The sequence below is a fragment of the Corylus avellana genome, chromosome 1 (assembly GCF_965113065.1).
Source record: "Corylus avellana chromosome 1, dhCorAvel1.hap1.2, whole genome shotgun sequence".
Classification (NCBI taxonomy): Eukaryota; Viridiplantae; Streptophyta; class Magnoliopsida; order Fagales; family Betulaceae; genus Corylus; species Corylus avellana.
In genome coordinates this window covers 18,676,613-18,693,969 of record NC_142490.1, presented here as the reverse complement: position 1 = coordinate 18,693,969, position 17,357 = coordinate 18,676,613, and the positions used below count along the sequence as shown (strand labels likewise).

The 17,357-nt window shown below is 34.5% G+C and overlaps 1 protein-coding gene across 3 annotated transcripts; it reads left to right on the top strand.

Moving 5' to 3' along the window:
- The first annotated feature begins 3,746 nt into the window (after positions 1 to 3,746).
- On the top strand, positions 3,747 to 11,593 carry LOC132170419 (dnaJ protein ERDJ2A). 3 transcript variants are annotated; one of them, XM_059581401.2, is made up of 14 exons: positions 3,747 to 3,877; positions 4,045 to 4,097; positions 4,486 to 4,592; positions 4,705 to 4,773; positions 5,571 to 5,769; positions 5,871 to 5,966; positions 6,161 to 6,281; positions 6,410 to 6,516; positions 6,640 to 6,857; positions 7,405 to 7,582; positions 7,687 to 7,806; positions 8,935 to 9,021; positions 9,832 to 9,942; positions 10,616 to 11,593. In XM_059581401.2, the coding sequence occupies exons 5-14, from the start codon at positions 5,584 to 5,586 to the stop codon at positions 11,447 to 11,449; spliced, it is 2,058 nt and encodes a 685-aa protein (XP_059437384.2). In that variant the 5' UTR covers positions 3,747 to 3,877; positions 4,045 to 4,097; positions 4,486 to 4,592; positions 4,705 to 4,773; positions 5,571 to 5,583; the 3' UTR covers positions 11,450 to 11,593. The 3 variants fall into 3 exon arrangements, with proteins under 3 accessions (XP_059437384.2, XP_059437382.2, XP_059437383.2); XM_059581399.2 differs by having other exon boundaries at positions 5,544 to 5,769; XM_059581400.2 differs by lacking the exon at positions 4,486 to 4,592 and having other exon boundaries at positions 5,544 to 5,769.
- Positions 11,594 to 17,357: the final 5,764 nt, after the last annotated feature.

Here is a 17,357-nt window from a genome sequence, read left to right as displayed (position 1 = left end):
AAAAACTATTAGTCATGCCGCAACTCATGGGACTTTCTTGGAGATCTAACGGATGTGGAAAAATTCTCAGGCTTTCTAGCCTTAAAGATCCAAAAGAGTTCTTAATTCTTTGTTATTTATTTACTTTAATTTTTCATTCTTCTAGAAAATGAATGCGACATTTGTACAGGGGTTAGGTGGTGGCCGTTTCCTACAAAGGTAGACGAAAAGGTGATTGTTGAAAGTGATGAGAAGACAACCCGTAGCGGCCATAATCCTAATAGAAAGGGGATTTGACAAATTTCGTAGGGTAATTATAATTAACTTATAGTTGTGATAATAATATCAAATTTTTGTTTTTTGTTATTATTATTATCATTATTATTATTTATGCTTTTGTTGTCATGTTACAGAAGGGTATATATGATGAACGTCCTAAACATGAAGTTCAAGAGGAAGAGGGTAAAAAGGTTGACTATCATGCAATTATGGTGGTGAGATTTGGAAGCCTAAACGGAAAAAACTATTAGTCATGCCGCAACTCATGGGACTTTCTTGGGGATCTTACAGATGTGGAAAAATTCTCAGGCTCTCTAGCCTTAAAGATCCAAAAAAGTTCTTAATTGAAGAAGTTGCATATCCCACAGTATGAACATATCTTAGAGCATATCTCAGACATATTACTATTAGTACATATATAGGTTTTCATGCTTGTAAACATTGGTCAAAAACAGACCTTATAGCATATTTTTAGGTAAAAAAACTTAGAATAGTTGAACTCAATGTGTTGAAATTTTTTGTCTTCTCCTTCTTCCTCTTTACCACCGTGTCCCTCTCTCTCTCTCATCGGCTGTGTAGAGTGAGAAAATGAAAAAGTTCTTACGTGAAAAGGAAAGGTTACAATAAGCAATTTGTAACTCGTGCATTCTTAGAGAGAAGGCAGACGTTCTCTCTCTAGAGAGAACCGGGTGGATTCTCTTTAGCCATGTAGACGTTTAACATAACTTAAGGAGCATCAGGCGGCGTTAAAATGATTGCATTAATTTTCAATGTTTTTGCATGCAGACGGTAATTGCAAAATATGCTGACATTTTCTAAACGCCAATAAATATAATGTCTCGAGTTAGTTGATAATTTACCGTTAAGATCATTTTTTTAATTGAGAAATTAGTGTTATACGTAAATACAAACAAACGAACGTCTAAAAATAATCTCTTCAACTATATCAATTGAGGAACTTGATTTCATTTATGCATTTGGAGTTTGCATCCATTGAGGGAAAAGTTTCAACCAATTGGGATGTACAACTCTCTTTAAAAGTATAGTGTCTCTTGGGGATGTACAACTCTCTCTAAAAGTATAGTGTCTCTTGGTATGTTAAAAGCAAATATTTTTTAAATGTCATGTGCTTATCACATACTTTTTTAATAATATTAATAAGATATATTATTTTTAATAATATTAATAAGATACCATATCTACAGACCAAAAATACTTATTGATTGGTGTGGGATGGGGTCGTTAGCCTTTGGCTTAGGACTCCAAATGTGGTGTTAGCTAACCATGCTTCAAATATGCGAGAGATGGAACAAATTAACATAAAGCTAGCACATATGGCAACTATCCAATCATATATTTGAAGGATATGCTACTCAAGCATTAGTGCTAGGGGTGAAAAGCAGGTGATTATTAACCGCTAACCGCATTTATTATATAATATATATCTTTATATTTTTATATATAATAGTAATATTTGTACTTATAACATGATAAACTGACCATTAAATCACAATTTTTTTTTTTAGAGAATTAAATAACAATTTAACTATTAATGTATTAGAGATGCTTCAAGAAATGCTAACGAATGGATGGAGTGCACTCCGAAGCTTCACAAATACTCTAGTACTGAAGATGTTTTCCTTAATACTTTAGAGACGCTTCAAGAAAGGCTGACGGAGGAAGAGTTCCAACTGGTAATAGTAATAATGAGACAAGTTTAGCTTAGACGGAATGATGTAATTTTTGGGGGAGGTTTTCTTTTCCTGTTGAGCTCGTTTGCAAAGCCCAAGGCCTGCTAGATGCTTTTCAAAAAGCGGAACAAGGCAAACAACACCAACCAGTGTGTCAAGAGGTTGCAGCTGATTCAGGTTGGCAAAAACCTGCTTAGAGCTTTATAAAAATTAATTGGGATGTGGCTGTAGACAAGGTGGAGCAAAAAATGGGTATGGGAATTATTGCGCAAGACCATGAGGGCAAGGCGATTGCGGTGATGTGTGCTTCAAGGAATTATGTTATAGATCCCTCGACGGCTGAAGCTATGTCAATGTGGAAGATGGCAGAATTATGCAACAATATGGAATTTGATAAGATAAATATAGAAGGAGATGCCTTGGAGGTAGTACAAGCTTTGGCCCGAGAAAGTAGCTTCTAGGGAGGATATGGTATACTGGTCAATGATGCCAAAATTCTACTCAATCATGCCCAGCAATAGAATGTTCAACATGTGAGGAGGAGAGGTAATGATGCAGCGCATGGCCTAGCTAAAACTACCCTTGGTAGTAGTGAGGATAAAATATGGAGAGGAAATGTGCCGCCCTATATCCATGAGATTATCAGCGTGGAAGCGGGTGTTTTGGAGTATTAATGTATTCAGAAACCATTTCAAAATATATATATATATATATATATATATATATATATATATATATATTAATGTATTATCATTATAATTTATATAATTAAATCATATGATTATCTAATAACAAATTATACATATATAATAGGACATAAGTATACAAATTCATACTAATACAATAATTAAGTACCTAAAGACTTCGTTCCAACTTCCAATGTATGTTATAAGTCCATATATGTTATAAATTATAATTATACATATATATTGAATAATACAAATGTATAAGATCAATACTTAATTATATGATTTAATAACAATTCAAATACTTAATCATAGTATTCGTGTATAATAATAATGCTATTAGTATAATATCAAATTAACTAATTGACATTAGATTCAACAATGCATTACTTATAACCGCAATTGAAGTATTAATGTATTGTCATTGAAATTTATATGATTATATCACATGATCAATTATATAATGAAATTTGTAATTTAAGCCCACCAAATTGACCAATTTTATATTTATCCCTAAATTATAATTATACATATTTAATTAAGGGTGATTAATCGGTTATAACCGTCAGTTATTGGCCGCAACCGACTTGGTCGGTTATTGGTTTTTAATAACCGCAATTACAACTACCTAGGCGGTTATCGGTTATTTTATAATCAAGCCAATAATCGATGAGTTAATAATCGCTTTTTTTTTATATAAAAAAAAAAAACAAAAAACAAAAAAAGAAAAAAAAAGGGCTTTTTAAGTATTTTAGGCCTTTAATTGGTTATTTTGGGGCTTATTTTAATCATTTTGGGCCAAAATATTTCAAAAAAGATAAAAATGAAATAATGAGGGGGTCGTGAGAACGAGGGATTGAGAGGCAGGGAGGGATTGAGAGAATAAGATCCTTTCAAAACGACGTCGTTATCGGTTATAACCGCTTTCCCCCTACGCCTAAAATGGCTAACGCAACCGTCTTAGTTGGTTAGCAGTTTTTAGTTATAACCGACCGCTTGAACACCCTTATAGATAATAACTTTTTTTTATTCCATTTTTTAACCATTTTTTTTAAGCCATTTATTAGTCATAACTGTGTCGTTTTTCACTTCTATATTTTCAAGCTTCCAGCAGTCCTAACCCTAAAACGAAAGTTCAAAACCCTCTCTCTTTCTCTCTCCAGATCGCATTTCTCTCTCTCGGAAAACCACAGTTCCACACGGCGTCTCTATCTGTAGACCGCTTGCCTCCGTCGTGCTCAAGTAAGCTCCTCTCTCTTTCTCTTTCTTTCTCGTCTCGCTCTCCGGTATCACGTTTTGTGGACATCTCCTCCTCTGGTTCCCCTTCTTGTAAGCGATATGGATATGGGCGAGGCTGAGACTGAAGATTTTTGTTTGATTGTGATAAATTTTGGTTTGATTGTTTGTAGATTGGGTATGATTTTGAAGGTTTTCCATCTTCGTGAAAGCCTATCGCCCAAAGGTACGTCCCAATGCATAATCTGGTTGCTTCTTTTTATTTTTTCTTGACGATTTCAAATCAAAATTAGACCAAATTACTTGGATTTTGACTCTGTGTTCGGGTGTTCTTTGGGGTGCTCTGTGTTAATTTTGTGGTGTTTTGTGACCAACCATGTATATCCCGCTCAGTAAAAAAATAAACTTCTTTTTTTAATGTGCCAGTTGCCCCTAATTTTGTTGTCATTTGGGGATTTATGCAAATCTCTTGTTTTTCTCACTTCGAAACAGGTGACCATTTTCTTAGAAAAAAATCTGTAGATTTGCCTTTGTGTTGAGAGAACTATTGGTATTGGCTCTCATTTTCCTCCCTTCTAATGCCTTATTTATTTTCCACAATTGTTTGATGCTAGGTATTAATAAATCCTTTGATAGTATCTAGTAACCGTAGATATAATGAGAGGATACCTACATAAAGCATTATCTACAACAATAGAGTTCATAGTTGAAAGTGATAAAGGTATTATTTGATCCTATTCTTTCTTTATATTATTTTCTAGATAATTAATCCCATGTCATTTGCCAAGCGAAGTCTGGAATAAACTGCTGTTTTTGTTCTTTCAACATTGCAGCATATTGAACCTGTTGCTGGACAAGTTTCTGCAATTGTTCTGTGTCATACAAGGGAGTTAGCTTATCAGGTATATTCATTATCTTCAATTGTCACAAGGCTGCTAATTTTAAATACATTTGCTTTACATTATTAAGCTTATTGGATTGTGTAGTCCCTTGCATAATTTTTTTTTTATCATTCTATTTTGTACACAAGTTCTAAGTCCAACAAAAGGTTTAACTGGTTACAAATTATATTGAAATTCAAAAGTTCATCTTGCAGTTGAAATAAAATCAGATTTATGTTCGAAATTCAAGAATTTACATATCTTTTTTTTTTTTTTTTTAGAAAAAAAAAAAAACTCAGATTAGCACAAATACATGACATTCAAGGTTTTCCATTGCAACACTTCCATGTCTTAAGTATGCACCAAAACCAAACATCAGAGGAAAACCACAACAAATGGACATCAAAAGAACTAGATCAAAAAACAGAGAGTTAACAATTTTAAGGTCCATTTGTTGTGGTTTTCCTCTGATATTTGGTTTCAGTGCATACTAAAGACATGGAGGTGTTGCAATGGAAAACCTTGAATGTCATGTATTCGTGCTGATCTGGGTTTAGAAAGAACAAAAAAGATACGTAAATTCTTGAATTTTGAACATAAATCTGATTTTATTTCAACTGCAAGATGAACTTTTAAATTTCAATATAATTTGTAACCAGTTCAACCTTTTGTGTCAGCAAGTTTTACCGTTTAGTGTTGCCAAAGAAGTAGAAAAGATCCATTAGTTGAAATTATAGGTTAAAACTCCACTATCAATGACTTTCTGGTTATAACAAGAGTCTTTTTTGCAGACATAACAAGTATACGAGTCATTGTAGGTAGAAGTTCTCAATGGCTGCCTCAGAGGAAACTAGTGCTTTGTTCCCGATTTTCATTTTGACAATAATGGCCCTGCCACTGATACCTTATACAATTCTGAAGTTATGCCGAGCCGCCTCAAAGAAAACAAAGAGCATACACTGCCACTGCTCTGATTGCACTCGTTCAGGGAAGTACCGCAAATCAATATTTAAGCGGGTGAGTTCCTTCATTATCCCTTTGATGTATCTTCAATTCCATATTACATACCAAGTGTCGTTATTTGATCTAACCATGGTGTCTATTCTGGAATCATGCAGATTTCAAATTTCTCGACTTATAGCAACTTGACTCTAATATTACTTTGGGTCATCGTGATTGTCCTGGTCTATTACATAAAAAATATGAACCGCGAGGTAAATAGTTTAATCAAAATTTGAGCATTTGTTAGTGACCATGTGACAATTGTATCCTGTTATGATTTATTCAATTCCATGCTGCTACTTTCTAGTGAATCAAGACTTCTTATAGGAACTCATAACAATATGCTTTGAATGCTATATGTTGCATTTCACTGACATTCCTTTTTCTTTTTGGAATTTGTGATCAGGTTCAAGTTTTTGAGCCATTTAGTATTCTTGGATTGGAACCCGGAGCTTCAGATTCAGAAATAAAGAAAGCATATAGAAGACTATCTATTCATTACCATCCTGATAAAAATCCAGATCCAGGTTGAAGGTGTTTCAGTTCTTCAGTTTATATGTTTCATTTTCAGACCTTTGTATCAGTCAGGAAGATATAGCTTAGTACAAATAACCCATGCATGCTAATAGTTTCTTTTTTATTATAATATTTTCAGAGGCCCACAATTATTTTGTGGAGTATATATCAAAGGCTTATCAGGCTCTGACAGATCCAATATCACGTGAAAATTTTGAGAAATATGGCCATCCGGATGGGAGGCAGGTAATATATCTTTCTTTATTATTTTTGTGAAATGAGGTGCAATTTCCATTTATGGTTTGTGTACTAGTACAAAATTATAAATGGTCAAATTTCAACGCTACATGTGATAATTTGTTGAAGCAGGGGTTTCAAATGGGCATAGCTCTCCCTCAGTTCTTGCTAGATATTGATGGGGCATCTGGTGGAATACTTCTACTTTGGATAGTTGGTGTTTGTATTCTGTTGCCTTTGGTGATAGCTGTTGTATATCTCTCGAAGTCGTCCAAATATACGGGAAATTATGTGATGCATCAAACTTTATCAGCATATTATTACTTGATGAAACCTTCTTTGGCCCCAAGGTATATATGTTAATCTTTTGTTACTTTATTTTGTTTACGAGCTACATTATTGTATCTAATAAAGTCCAATTAGGGTATGCTCTAGGCATATCACTATGATTTTCCTGTATTTTATTAGTTAGCACGTATTACAAATATTTAGTTCAATTTAAACATTGACACATGAGAGTCATAGTTTGTGAAACTGGGTGTCTTACATATATAACAAACACGCACATGCATACCCACTCACAAGTACATCATTTTAATATTTGGGAGATAACTCCTCTCCTGAAACTAAACCAAAATAAGAATCTGATTGGCATTACCCTCTACATGTTGCTGCTACACTTAGTTTTAACAATCAGTTGAAGTTTCTACACAACCCAATAAATGACATTGTACTGGTTAGTGGGATATTAGTGATAACAATCTTTGACAATGAGCTTGATGGAGATTTGCATTTTTGTTTCCTCTCATTCGTACATATTATTGAATCTGCTGCACATTAGCATGTAATCTTTGTTTTTCTTTTTAGCCATTTCTAATATCATTCTTCATTATACAGCAAAGTTATGGATGTCTTTGTAAGAGCTGCTGAATATATGGAAATTCCAGTTCGTAGGACTGATAATGAGCCCCTCCAGAAGCTTTTCATGTTGGTCAGGAGTGAGTTGAATCTGGACCTTAAAAACATTAAGCAAGAGCAAGCTAAGTTTTGGAAGCAGCATCCAGCCCTGGTTAAGGTACTTTGTCAACTAAGATTTTGCTGTATTTAGCAATTAGTTTGCATTTCTATGGATTTTTGGTAAATTCTTATAGGATTGTTACTGCTTTCTGTTCTGTTCAGACAGAATTGTTGATTCAGGCTCAATTAACTCGTGAATTAGCAGCATTGCCTCCATCATTGCAAGGTGATTTCAGACGGGTGCTAGAACTTGCACCTCGCCTTCTTGAAGAATTAATGAAGGTGATTATGTCCTCTTTTACATTCTTCAAGCAGACTTCCATAATCATTGCTAATTGTGTTTACCACTTTGAAGTCTCCACCTGTAAGCATGTGTTGTCTCTTATCAATTAAATCTTGTGGAATGATGCTTTGTTAGAATTGATTGTCATAAGTGTTTGACAAATAACTCAAAACACAAAACACTCACAAATTTCTTAAAGGCGGCGAACCCATAACTTCTGTTGAGCTATTCATGTATGAATAATGGAGTTTCTGAGGGAAATTATGCAGATTTCGATTCTTTGATGCATTCTGAGTTTATCCTTGGTGTCTTTTGTAGGAAGCAATCTTGTACATTATCTCTCAGCAGTTTAGTAGAACTGCCTAGAACAGAATATGGGTGGCATTTGTTTTTTTTTTTTTTTCACAACTCTCATTTGCAGTCCGAGTGTATATATGGTGTAATGAAAGGAATCTATTAGCATGTTTTCTGAGATATACTCTCTATAACAGAAAATAGAATTCCAATTTTTCCCCCTTTGTCTCTCGGTGGGGGGTAGGTTCTGGAAAACCTATTGTAGAGAAAAGGAAGTATCATAGAGGATGTACGAAGTTAGTGGTTCCCCGCAAACTTTATGTTGAGTTTTAGAATTGATTTAGCTCTCAAGCAGGACTTTCTGAAATAGCTACGTACAGATTGTTAGATAGTTAAACAAAGTGTGGGATCTCCCGTGTGAATGGATGAACAAGTATTATAGAGGTATGTGAAGAATGTGAACTTCAAAAGGTGATTCACATATCACAGGCCAGTTAGTGGATGTGAATATTATAAATGGATCTGAAACAGAAAACTAGAGTGATTGAATCAAAAGATGCTGGTTTTCATGAAAGACAGCATATCAGTTGTACTGGCATAGGATTCTTGGTAAGCAGGTTTCAGTTTACTAGCTTTGTGGAATAATTGATGTTCTACTTGCTTCTATCTTTGGCACCCAGTCACTTACTCAAAATCCATTGCTAGCATTCGTGAATAGACAGTTACTCTATATGATTGTGTATTTTGCCGATTTTTCTTTTTTCATTTTTCCTTTTTTTTAGGGGTGGGGGTTGTATTTTTCTACTATTACCAATCTCTTATTATCTGTGCAGATGGCAGTTATACCACGCAACGCACAGGGGCATGGATGGCTGAGGCCTGCAATAGGGGTAGTCGAGCTTTCTCAATGTATCATTCAGGTGAGATGTGCTTTGAGGACATCTTTTATAAAAAAAAAGACTTATTACAGTAACATGCGCTTTAATGACTTTATTCTTATCTTTATGACTAATTAGAGTTTTTCTGGAATTCTTGGCTAGGCAGGGACTATATACGACTTTCTTAGCTTGTTCATATTATGTAGAAGACAGTAGCTAATAGATTGTATACTAATATCCTGAATAATGCAAATCATTCTCAACATGCTTTATTTTCTTCCACTCCAATTCTCAGATTATTTTTCTTGGTATTATTCCCAATAACTTTTGTATTGCTCTTGAATTCCAATATATAATACTTTCTGAGTTCCTAGTTGCAAACCTTTTGAAGATTTGCTGGTGGGCTAGCAGGCCGAGCAGCTTCTCATTCTGTTAGTTTGTTTCATGCATGAATATGCTGTGATTTTTCTCTTGTTTGTAGTCTTCCCTGTGTCTTTTAGTGTACTCGTCAAATTTTCCAGTCAGGTTCCGAAATTTGAAGCAAGTTCCAATTTATTTTTATCTGTTTATTGCTTGGCAAATCTCATCGTGGTTTGGGTATTTGCATTTTTTGTTTTAGTGGTTGTACATACCTGACATTTTGTTTCTCAACAACTTTTTGCTCAATTTCATAGGAATATATCTGTCATTTTGTGTTGCAAAGAACTTTTGTTTTGTTAGTAAGTCATTTACTTAGATGGCTGCTTCCTGTTAACATTTCCATGTTTAGGGTTAATCTATTTTGTGTTCCTTTGTTCTTTTCCCAGTTCATACTCACAGTAGGATTCTTTTGTTTCATTACCCGTGATGCAGGCTGTTCCTCTCAGTGCGAGGAAGGGAACTGGAGGATCTGCTGAAGGCATTGCAACCTTTCTGCAGCTGCCGCATTTCAGTGAGGCCATTGTCAAAAAGATAGCTCGTAAAGTAAGTAGATAAAATCTCTCTGTGGCTTGGGTCATGCAGGAATCTATTGTTAATCTGCCTCTTGCCTAGCTTTGACAACAGAGCCACAACATTTGTTTTTGATGGCTGCCCTTTTTATCTGGAAATGTGCTATAATTTAAGAACCTGCGATGCGCTATTTCCCAATGACTTTATAGCTATTTATACTTATCTTATTTTCTACTTGATTAAAATCAAAATTTCTGAACAATGGAATTAAAGAGCTTTACCCACATTTTTGTTCCAGTTGCATATTTCACTTGTAATTTCTTCTATGTTGTGTATTTTCTTTTTATCATGTATTAAAATCATATAGGTTTTCTAAACCTATCCATTCAATTTTTTTTTTTTTAATTTTTTTTTTTTATCAATAATCAACACATATCATTAAAAGCGTAAGGCAATATACAGGAATTATACAAAAGGCTTAATTTGGAGCAGACAGAAAGAACAAGGAAAATTACTTGTTGAGTAAAACATATCTGATGAAATTTTGGAATGACGTTTGCTTTAACACAAGCCTGTTAATGACCAAAAATCAGTGTTGAGCGAATTCTGTCCGAGTATTGAATACATCTTGTGATTCCCCTCCCAAGATTTCCCCTTGTTACATTCTTTTTGATATTTTTAAAACATTTTTATTCTTCATTTGCAGAAGGTGAGAACGTTTCAGGACCTTCAGGACATGAGCTTGCAAGAACGTGCTGAGCTGCTTGTTCAGGTAGCCGGGTTCTCTCCTGACTGTGTACAAGATGTTGAGATGGTGCTGGAAACGATGCCTTGTATATCAATTGAAGTTACATGCGAGACTGAAGGTGAAGAGGGTATACAAGAGGGTGACATTGTCACGATCCATGCTTGGGTAACACTCAAACGTGGTAATGGCCTGATAGGTGCACTCCCCCATGCCCCATATTACCCATTTCACAGGGAAGAGAACTTCTGGTTTATGCTTGGAGATCCTGTTTCAAATAATGTGTGGTTTTCTCAAAAGGTTAGCTTTATGGATGAAGCTGCAGCTATAACTGCTGCTTCGAAGTCAATTGAGGAGACTATGGAGGGATCAGGAGCAAATGTAAAGGAGACCAGTGTGGCAGTGAAAGAGGCAGTTGAGAAGGTGAAGGGTGGGTCTAGACTGGTGATGGGCAAGTTCCAGGCTCCAGCAGAAGGAAATTACAATTTGACTTGTTACTGCTTGTGTGACGCTTGGATAGGCTGCGACAAAAAGACAAACTTGAAAGTAAAAGTTTTGAGACGGACTAGGGCTGGCACCCGAGGTGGCCTTGTCGCAGAAGAGGGACCAGTTACGGAGGATGGGGTTGAAGAGGAAGAGGAGAATGAAGAAGAGGAATATGATGATTATGAGAGTGAGTACAGTGAAGATGAGGCAGATGAACAAGATGCTAAAAAGAAAGGACCTGCTGCTAATGGCACTCTCAATAAACGGGGGGGCTCGAGCTCGGAAGGTTCGGGCACAGATGAGGAGTGACACACACAATTCTGTTTTATTAAATGATGAAACAATAAACATTTTGAGCTCACTTTAGTCATTTGAAGAACTTAACAACCATAACAGTGAGCCATTTATTTTGCCTTGCTTCATATAATCTGATTTGATACTTGAACGAACTCATAGCAAGCCTTATTCCCTCCAAGCAAACCAAGCATAAACGAATGCCCTGAAATGATACCCAAATCAAATGATGTACAAAGTGGAATGTCCATTTAAGTGATTGAAGTTTGGCTGTTTTTTCTTCCCCTCTTTATCGGCTGGCAGTGAAACCAATATAGGGTGAGATTCATGGAATTTCAGTCATAACTTGTTTTCGTATCGCCAACGCTTAAATAAAGCAAGAATTTGAGACTAATACATATATATATATATATATATATATATATATAATTAGCAGCCCCATGTACGTGCATGGAAGGTTGGATAGAAGAAAAGCTCATTGCCCTCTAATTAAATGAACAGGTACGTTGAGCATGTGTATTCATTTATGAATAAATACATAAGCTATTTTAAAGGTTAATTATTTTCTTTTTCGAAGTTATAAACAAGAAAACTAATCAAGACTCTTTGTTTCTTAATTTGTACGTGATTGGTATTAATCCATAACTGACTTGCCCCAAATATTGTTTGGTAAATATTTTCTCATTGGTTGGAGCCTATATATATATTGAAATCTTTTTGCTAACTTAACATTTTTTGGGGTCGTTTTAAGAAATTGCACTACGGACCACGACATCTAGGCTGTACAGATTAATTGTCTGTGTGTTGTTTCTAGGAGCTTCTGTATGGTGGATCACAAAGTCAAATAATACAAGACTCACAACTATTCTTAAAACTAAAAATCAATCAAGGAATTAAAGTAGTAGAATAAGAGACAACTCAACCTTAGGGAGATTTATTTATTTATTTTTTATTGAAAACACATAATTACTTATGGCCGAATTAATCCTTATTAGGTTTACAGCAATGTGCATGCATTTGTTACACTTATTTCACACTAATTGACGTAACGTATTTTAAGTGACTTACAATGCCAGTCACTTAAAAAAAAAAAAAAAAAGCAACTTAAAATATGTCATGTCAACCAATATAAAATGAATGTAAAAAAGTAACATTAATCTTAGGTTTATATGAAAAATAGAGTCATATTCCAAGTAAATCATGTAATTAAACACCCAATTGCAATCTTGTTCAGATAGAGCTACGTATTAACTCCTTCATACGAGAAATATGACAAAACTATACGAATGCTTCCGGTTGCATGAGCTTTGACCGATCTTCCAACAAAAAGTTTTGAACTTAATACTCGGCCGAACTAGGTGTGACCGTGACACTAACCGGATGCCTCGGGTCCTAAACTAGCCTCAATTCTATACATGCCGTTGGAATGCTGACTAACCACGATTCCTACCGAAACTCCCAAAAATTACTAGTACTAGTGTTCACCTATAAAGGCTCGTTTGGACAAGCCTTAGATCTCGTTCGGAGGACACTATCTCCTAATTTCTTCACGAAGCCAAATGCAATTTGGTCTACAAGAAGAGCTATGATATATGTGGTTGTGATTATTTGGCCAGCAAAAATAACCTCCATCTATGATCTATTAATAATCCCCCATGGTAGTTCTTGATTATATTCAATGATTAATCAAAATAATATCTGATGTTAAGTTGAAATAAATTTGTTATTTTTAGTAAACTACAAGCTACACAGTGGCCATCCGTACAGTCATCCTTTGCTATTCAAACATCTTCTGTCATAAGATAAATATCATTTGATTAGATCTAGTGAAAGTGGCCGCGGCTACCCATGGCCTAAGGGTGGCCACACCACCCCAGATCTGGTGGGAGTGGCCGCGCGGCCACACCATGGCCTAGGTGTGGCCGCGTTCCATCCTAGATGAGCAGGGTTTGCGGCGAGCCACCCCCACCTTTCTCTGGGTTAGCTTCTCCTCTTTTGTGCACCATCTCCACAGAAGTTACACTCCTCAACTTATCTCCATGAAGCTGTAAGATAGCTCCAATTATCTTGCTTGGACCTTTCAATTCCTACCGGTCCTTTGTAGCAACACAAATTTCCTTTAAACAGGTTTAGAGGAAATTTCATTGAACTTACTCTTAATGAGTAACAAGTGTTATTCAACATGTTTGAATTTTTAAAAAATTAATTTTTGAGTTCCTAAGGTTAGTAAAATGGAACTAAATGACTGTTTAAAATATTAAAGAAAACATATAAGAGATAACAATTATCACTTATTAGAATAGGTTGAACCAGTTCGAAGAAAATTGATTTCCATAATTTGCTGGGAATTGTTGATGGGTCTGAACTCACCTCAAGCCGTCCCTGGCTTTTCACATAATATATGGTCTCTTCTTTTTAAAAAAAAAATAAAAATAATGACATTAAAATGGGCCGAGTCTAGCCCAGCCCGTCGATAAAGGACCGTGTATGTTATTGGAATCATGTTTGTTCTTTTGTTATTTTCCTTTTTCTTTTCTTTCTTGTTTTATTCAAAGATGGCAGCGGACTTATCTATTATCTTTGAATCAGACGTTTAGTTAGTTTGAAAGATTTACTTGTCAATGAAATTGGAAGTTAAATCCTCATGTGGAAGAGGAGCTTCAAGAGGCTACAATATTTTATTAATGGAAACGTACAGCCCCTCCCGAAATGACATTTGGAAGTTAAATCCTCATGTGAAAAACTATTAATATGATTCTTGGGTTAGAAGTTGTACCACATTGATTCTCGACTATCAAAGATATATTAATGATCGTTAGATCGATATATAAGTGGAGTACTAATGTTACAACCAATTGACATTTGGCATGTGATATGATTGATGGCTTGCTTTAAATAACATTGTAAGATTATAGTTTTACCTTTAAATAAAAAATTAAAAAATTAAATTAAAAAAAAAAAAAAAGAGGTTACTCCTCATAGCTACCCTCACTAGATCATGGGTGGTTGCCAGTTGGTTACCCCAAGCCCCACAAGCCCCAAGGTGTGGGGTGAGTAGTCGTCCTTAACGCTATCATTTTGAGGGTCGCCCTTCACCAAATGAGAGGTAATTGGCCACCACATGTGAGATTCGTTCTTTATATGGTGAGGGGATTTTGTGCCTTACAAGATGAGAGTGATAAGAGATTGGTTACCATCTAATAATAAAAGTAACCTTTTCTAGTTCAACCTCAAAATCATGGTGGACCACAACATAAAAATCAGAGAGGTTGAGAGGGACGTTCAATTCTTTCTGGCTTCTGGTCTCTTTCCAAGTGCCATTATGGCATTATGTATATATAAAGATATATACAAGTCTTTTGGGGAGGAATATAAAGATGGGTTTAAGTCACATAAGCATGAGCACGGCCTATGTAAGATCTAAATCAATCCAGGAATAAGAACTTACCTTCTTGAGGCAGCCCAAGTGCAGCCAGAATCCATTCCCCAAAACAACTTAAAACTGAAACTAAGAAGAGAAGTTCCCATCTGCGGGCAAACATAATTAGATCTATTCAAAGATCTCAAATTTGCACAAAAGATTCATATAAATTTCAATGGGGTTGTTCAGTCTCCAAGCAAAACCAAATTGAGAGTTTTTTTAACAGAAATTTACTAAGAGCTTGTTTTGGATGTACCTAAAAACTTTAAAATCATATGCACCATAATGAGGACCAGAAAAAAAAGCATTTTGACATTCATTTCGCATATATATTTGCTGAGTTGGCATATTTTATCCACCATTAATTAAAAAAAAAATACTAATAATGAATAAAATGTGTCAACAACTCAACACAAGAAAGCTGTATACAAAATAGACACCAAAATTAACATATATATATATAGCGTGAAAGCATTCACAATGAGTTCTTTATATTTAGCTTTTCTCTAAAAATATAACACAACTCATGAAAACACCTATTTAACAAGCTTCATTCTCTACCTTATATTTAACTTTTGTCATCTATGTTCCCTACATTCCAAGAGCCAAAATGATAAAGTTATATATTTTTTAAGCTTATTTTTTACCCTCCTATCTCTTGATTGGTTTAAAACTAATAAAATAATAATATTTAACTAAAGTAGAGAAATATATAGAAAATTTGATTTTGACTTATTTTAGAAGTTGTTCTCTAAAATTGATAAAGTGAATTTTTCTCCTCAAATTTAACTTTTATTTGAAGAGTCCATTGTGAATGGTCTGACATCATCCGACTGTGTGCAAGGATGAAATCATGAAAGGTCATTCAAAATGTGGGTGATAATATTTTCATTATTACTTTATTAGGGAGAAACTACACTTAGTACCTTTCAACTCACATGCAATTTGCAAAATTATCACTAAATTTTAAAACACGACAGTGAATTTTAGAGTAATGCTACATACCACACCCGAAATTTGACTTAGGTACTCTAAAAATAACAACAGGAGATCTCTTGCAGTTATTTCAACGATTCAGATTTAATTTCACTCTCTATCTCTTTCTTATTGAAAAATTAGAATTAAATATTTATTGTAAAAAGAACTATAGGATATCTTATGTGGCTTTTTTTTTTTTTAGAGTACATAAGTCAAATTCCTACGCTATCATCTTACTGAGCTAATGTGACAGTATCCATCAACTCTTATATCAACCCTTGTTAAGAAAATTAAAAAATAAATAAAAATTCAAGGGCCGGATGAGCATTGCTACATCAGTCCAGTAGAATGGGGTGAGATGATGATGTAGTATGTAACATTGTTTAGGGGCGGACAATTATTAATTGCAACTAACCACTTTTCATCTCTTTAGGTGATTTTTTTTTTTCACTATTTTTTGAATATATGTTTGAGTGTTTTTTATACCCAACTCCAATTTTTTTAACCAAACTGAAATATTTTCAACTCAACTCAAAAAAATAAAAATAAAAAAACTAAAAAAATGAAAAGCAAAACTTAAAGAAAAAACAACAGAGTCCCGCACCACTCCTGGATGGTAGCCGAGCCACCTCTAGGTCTCATTAATGGGGGTGGTGGAGCCACCCCGGAAACCGCCTAAGGGTGGTCGAGCCCCCCACGAGCTTCCGGGGTGGCTGATCCACCCCAAAAGCACTTTTCAGGGTTGGCTAGCCACCCCCAAGATGTTTTTTGTGGTGGCTTTCAGGGGTGGCAAAGCCGCCCCCTGCCACCCCCAATTTTTTTTTTCTTTCAATTTTTTTATATTTAAAATTCATATATATATTTTTAATTATTTATAGTTTTATTTTTTAAAAATATATTCAATTTAATTCACCTTCCAAAACATATTTTCTAATTTTGTTTTATATTCTCTAAACTATCAAAACATAATTTTTTTTTTAAAAAAAAAAAAGAAAAAAGAAAAAACGCAAATTTCTCGGTATTCACAACTTTAAATTCAATAAAAAAATAATAATAAAGGATAAAATAAAATAAAATAAAATAATCGGACAGCCAAGCCAGTCCTATGTAATTCTATATTGTCAAATCATTGTGTGGGTGGTCACAAGCAACCCTCCACTCCCACAACTAGGGCAGACAATTTAACCCGCAACCCGCAAACTCGACACAAACACAAAACGTAATTTTAGAGTTATAGTCTACGTTAAACGGGTTCAGGTCATAAATGGGTCGTTTAATAAACATGTCGTATTCGAGTTTGACATAAACGGGTTCGCAGGTTGACAAAGTTTATACAATTTATTTATTTTTAAAAAATTAATTTTTAATTTTTTTAGTAAATTTTAATGTTTAACTTAATTTAGGGTTAATAATTTAAAATGTGACTCTTAAACTCGACATAAATATAACACATAATTTTAAGGTTAAGTTTTAGGTTAAACGAATTTATATCATAAACAAATCATTTAATACACATTTCGTGTT

What these genes read in the sequence shown, in the direction of transcription:
- LOC132170419 (XM_059581400.2), top strand. Translation starts at nt 5,584, where the DNA reads ATGGCTGCCTCAGAGGAAACTAGTGCTTTGTTCCCGATTTTCATTTTG. An exon ending in GCAAATCAATATTTAAGCGG is followed by an intron (nt 5,770 to 5,870) that starts GTGAGTTCCTTC and finishes GGAATCATGCAG; the next exon opens with ATTTCAAATTTCTCGACTTA. An exon ending in TGATAAAAATCCAGATCCAG is followed by an intron (nt 6,282 to 6,409) that starts GTTGAAGGTGTT and finishes TAATATTTTCAG; the next exon opens with AGGCCCACAATTATTTTGTG.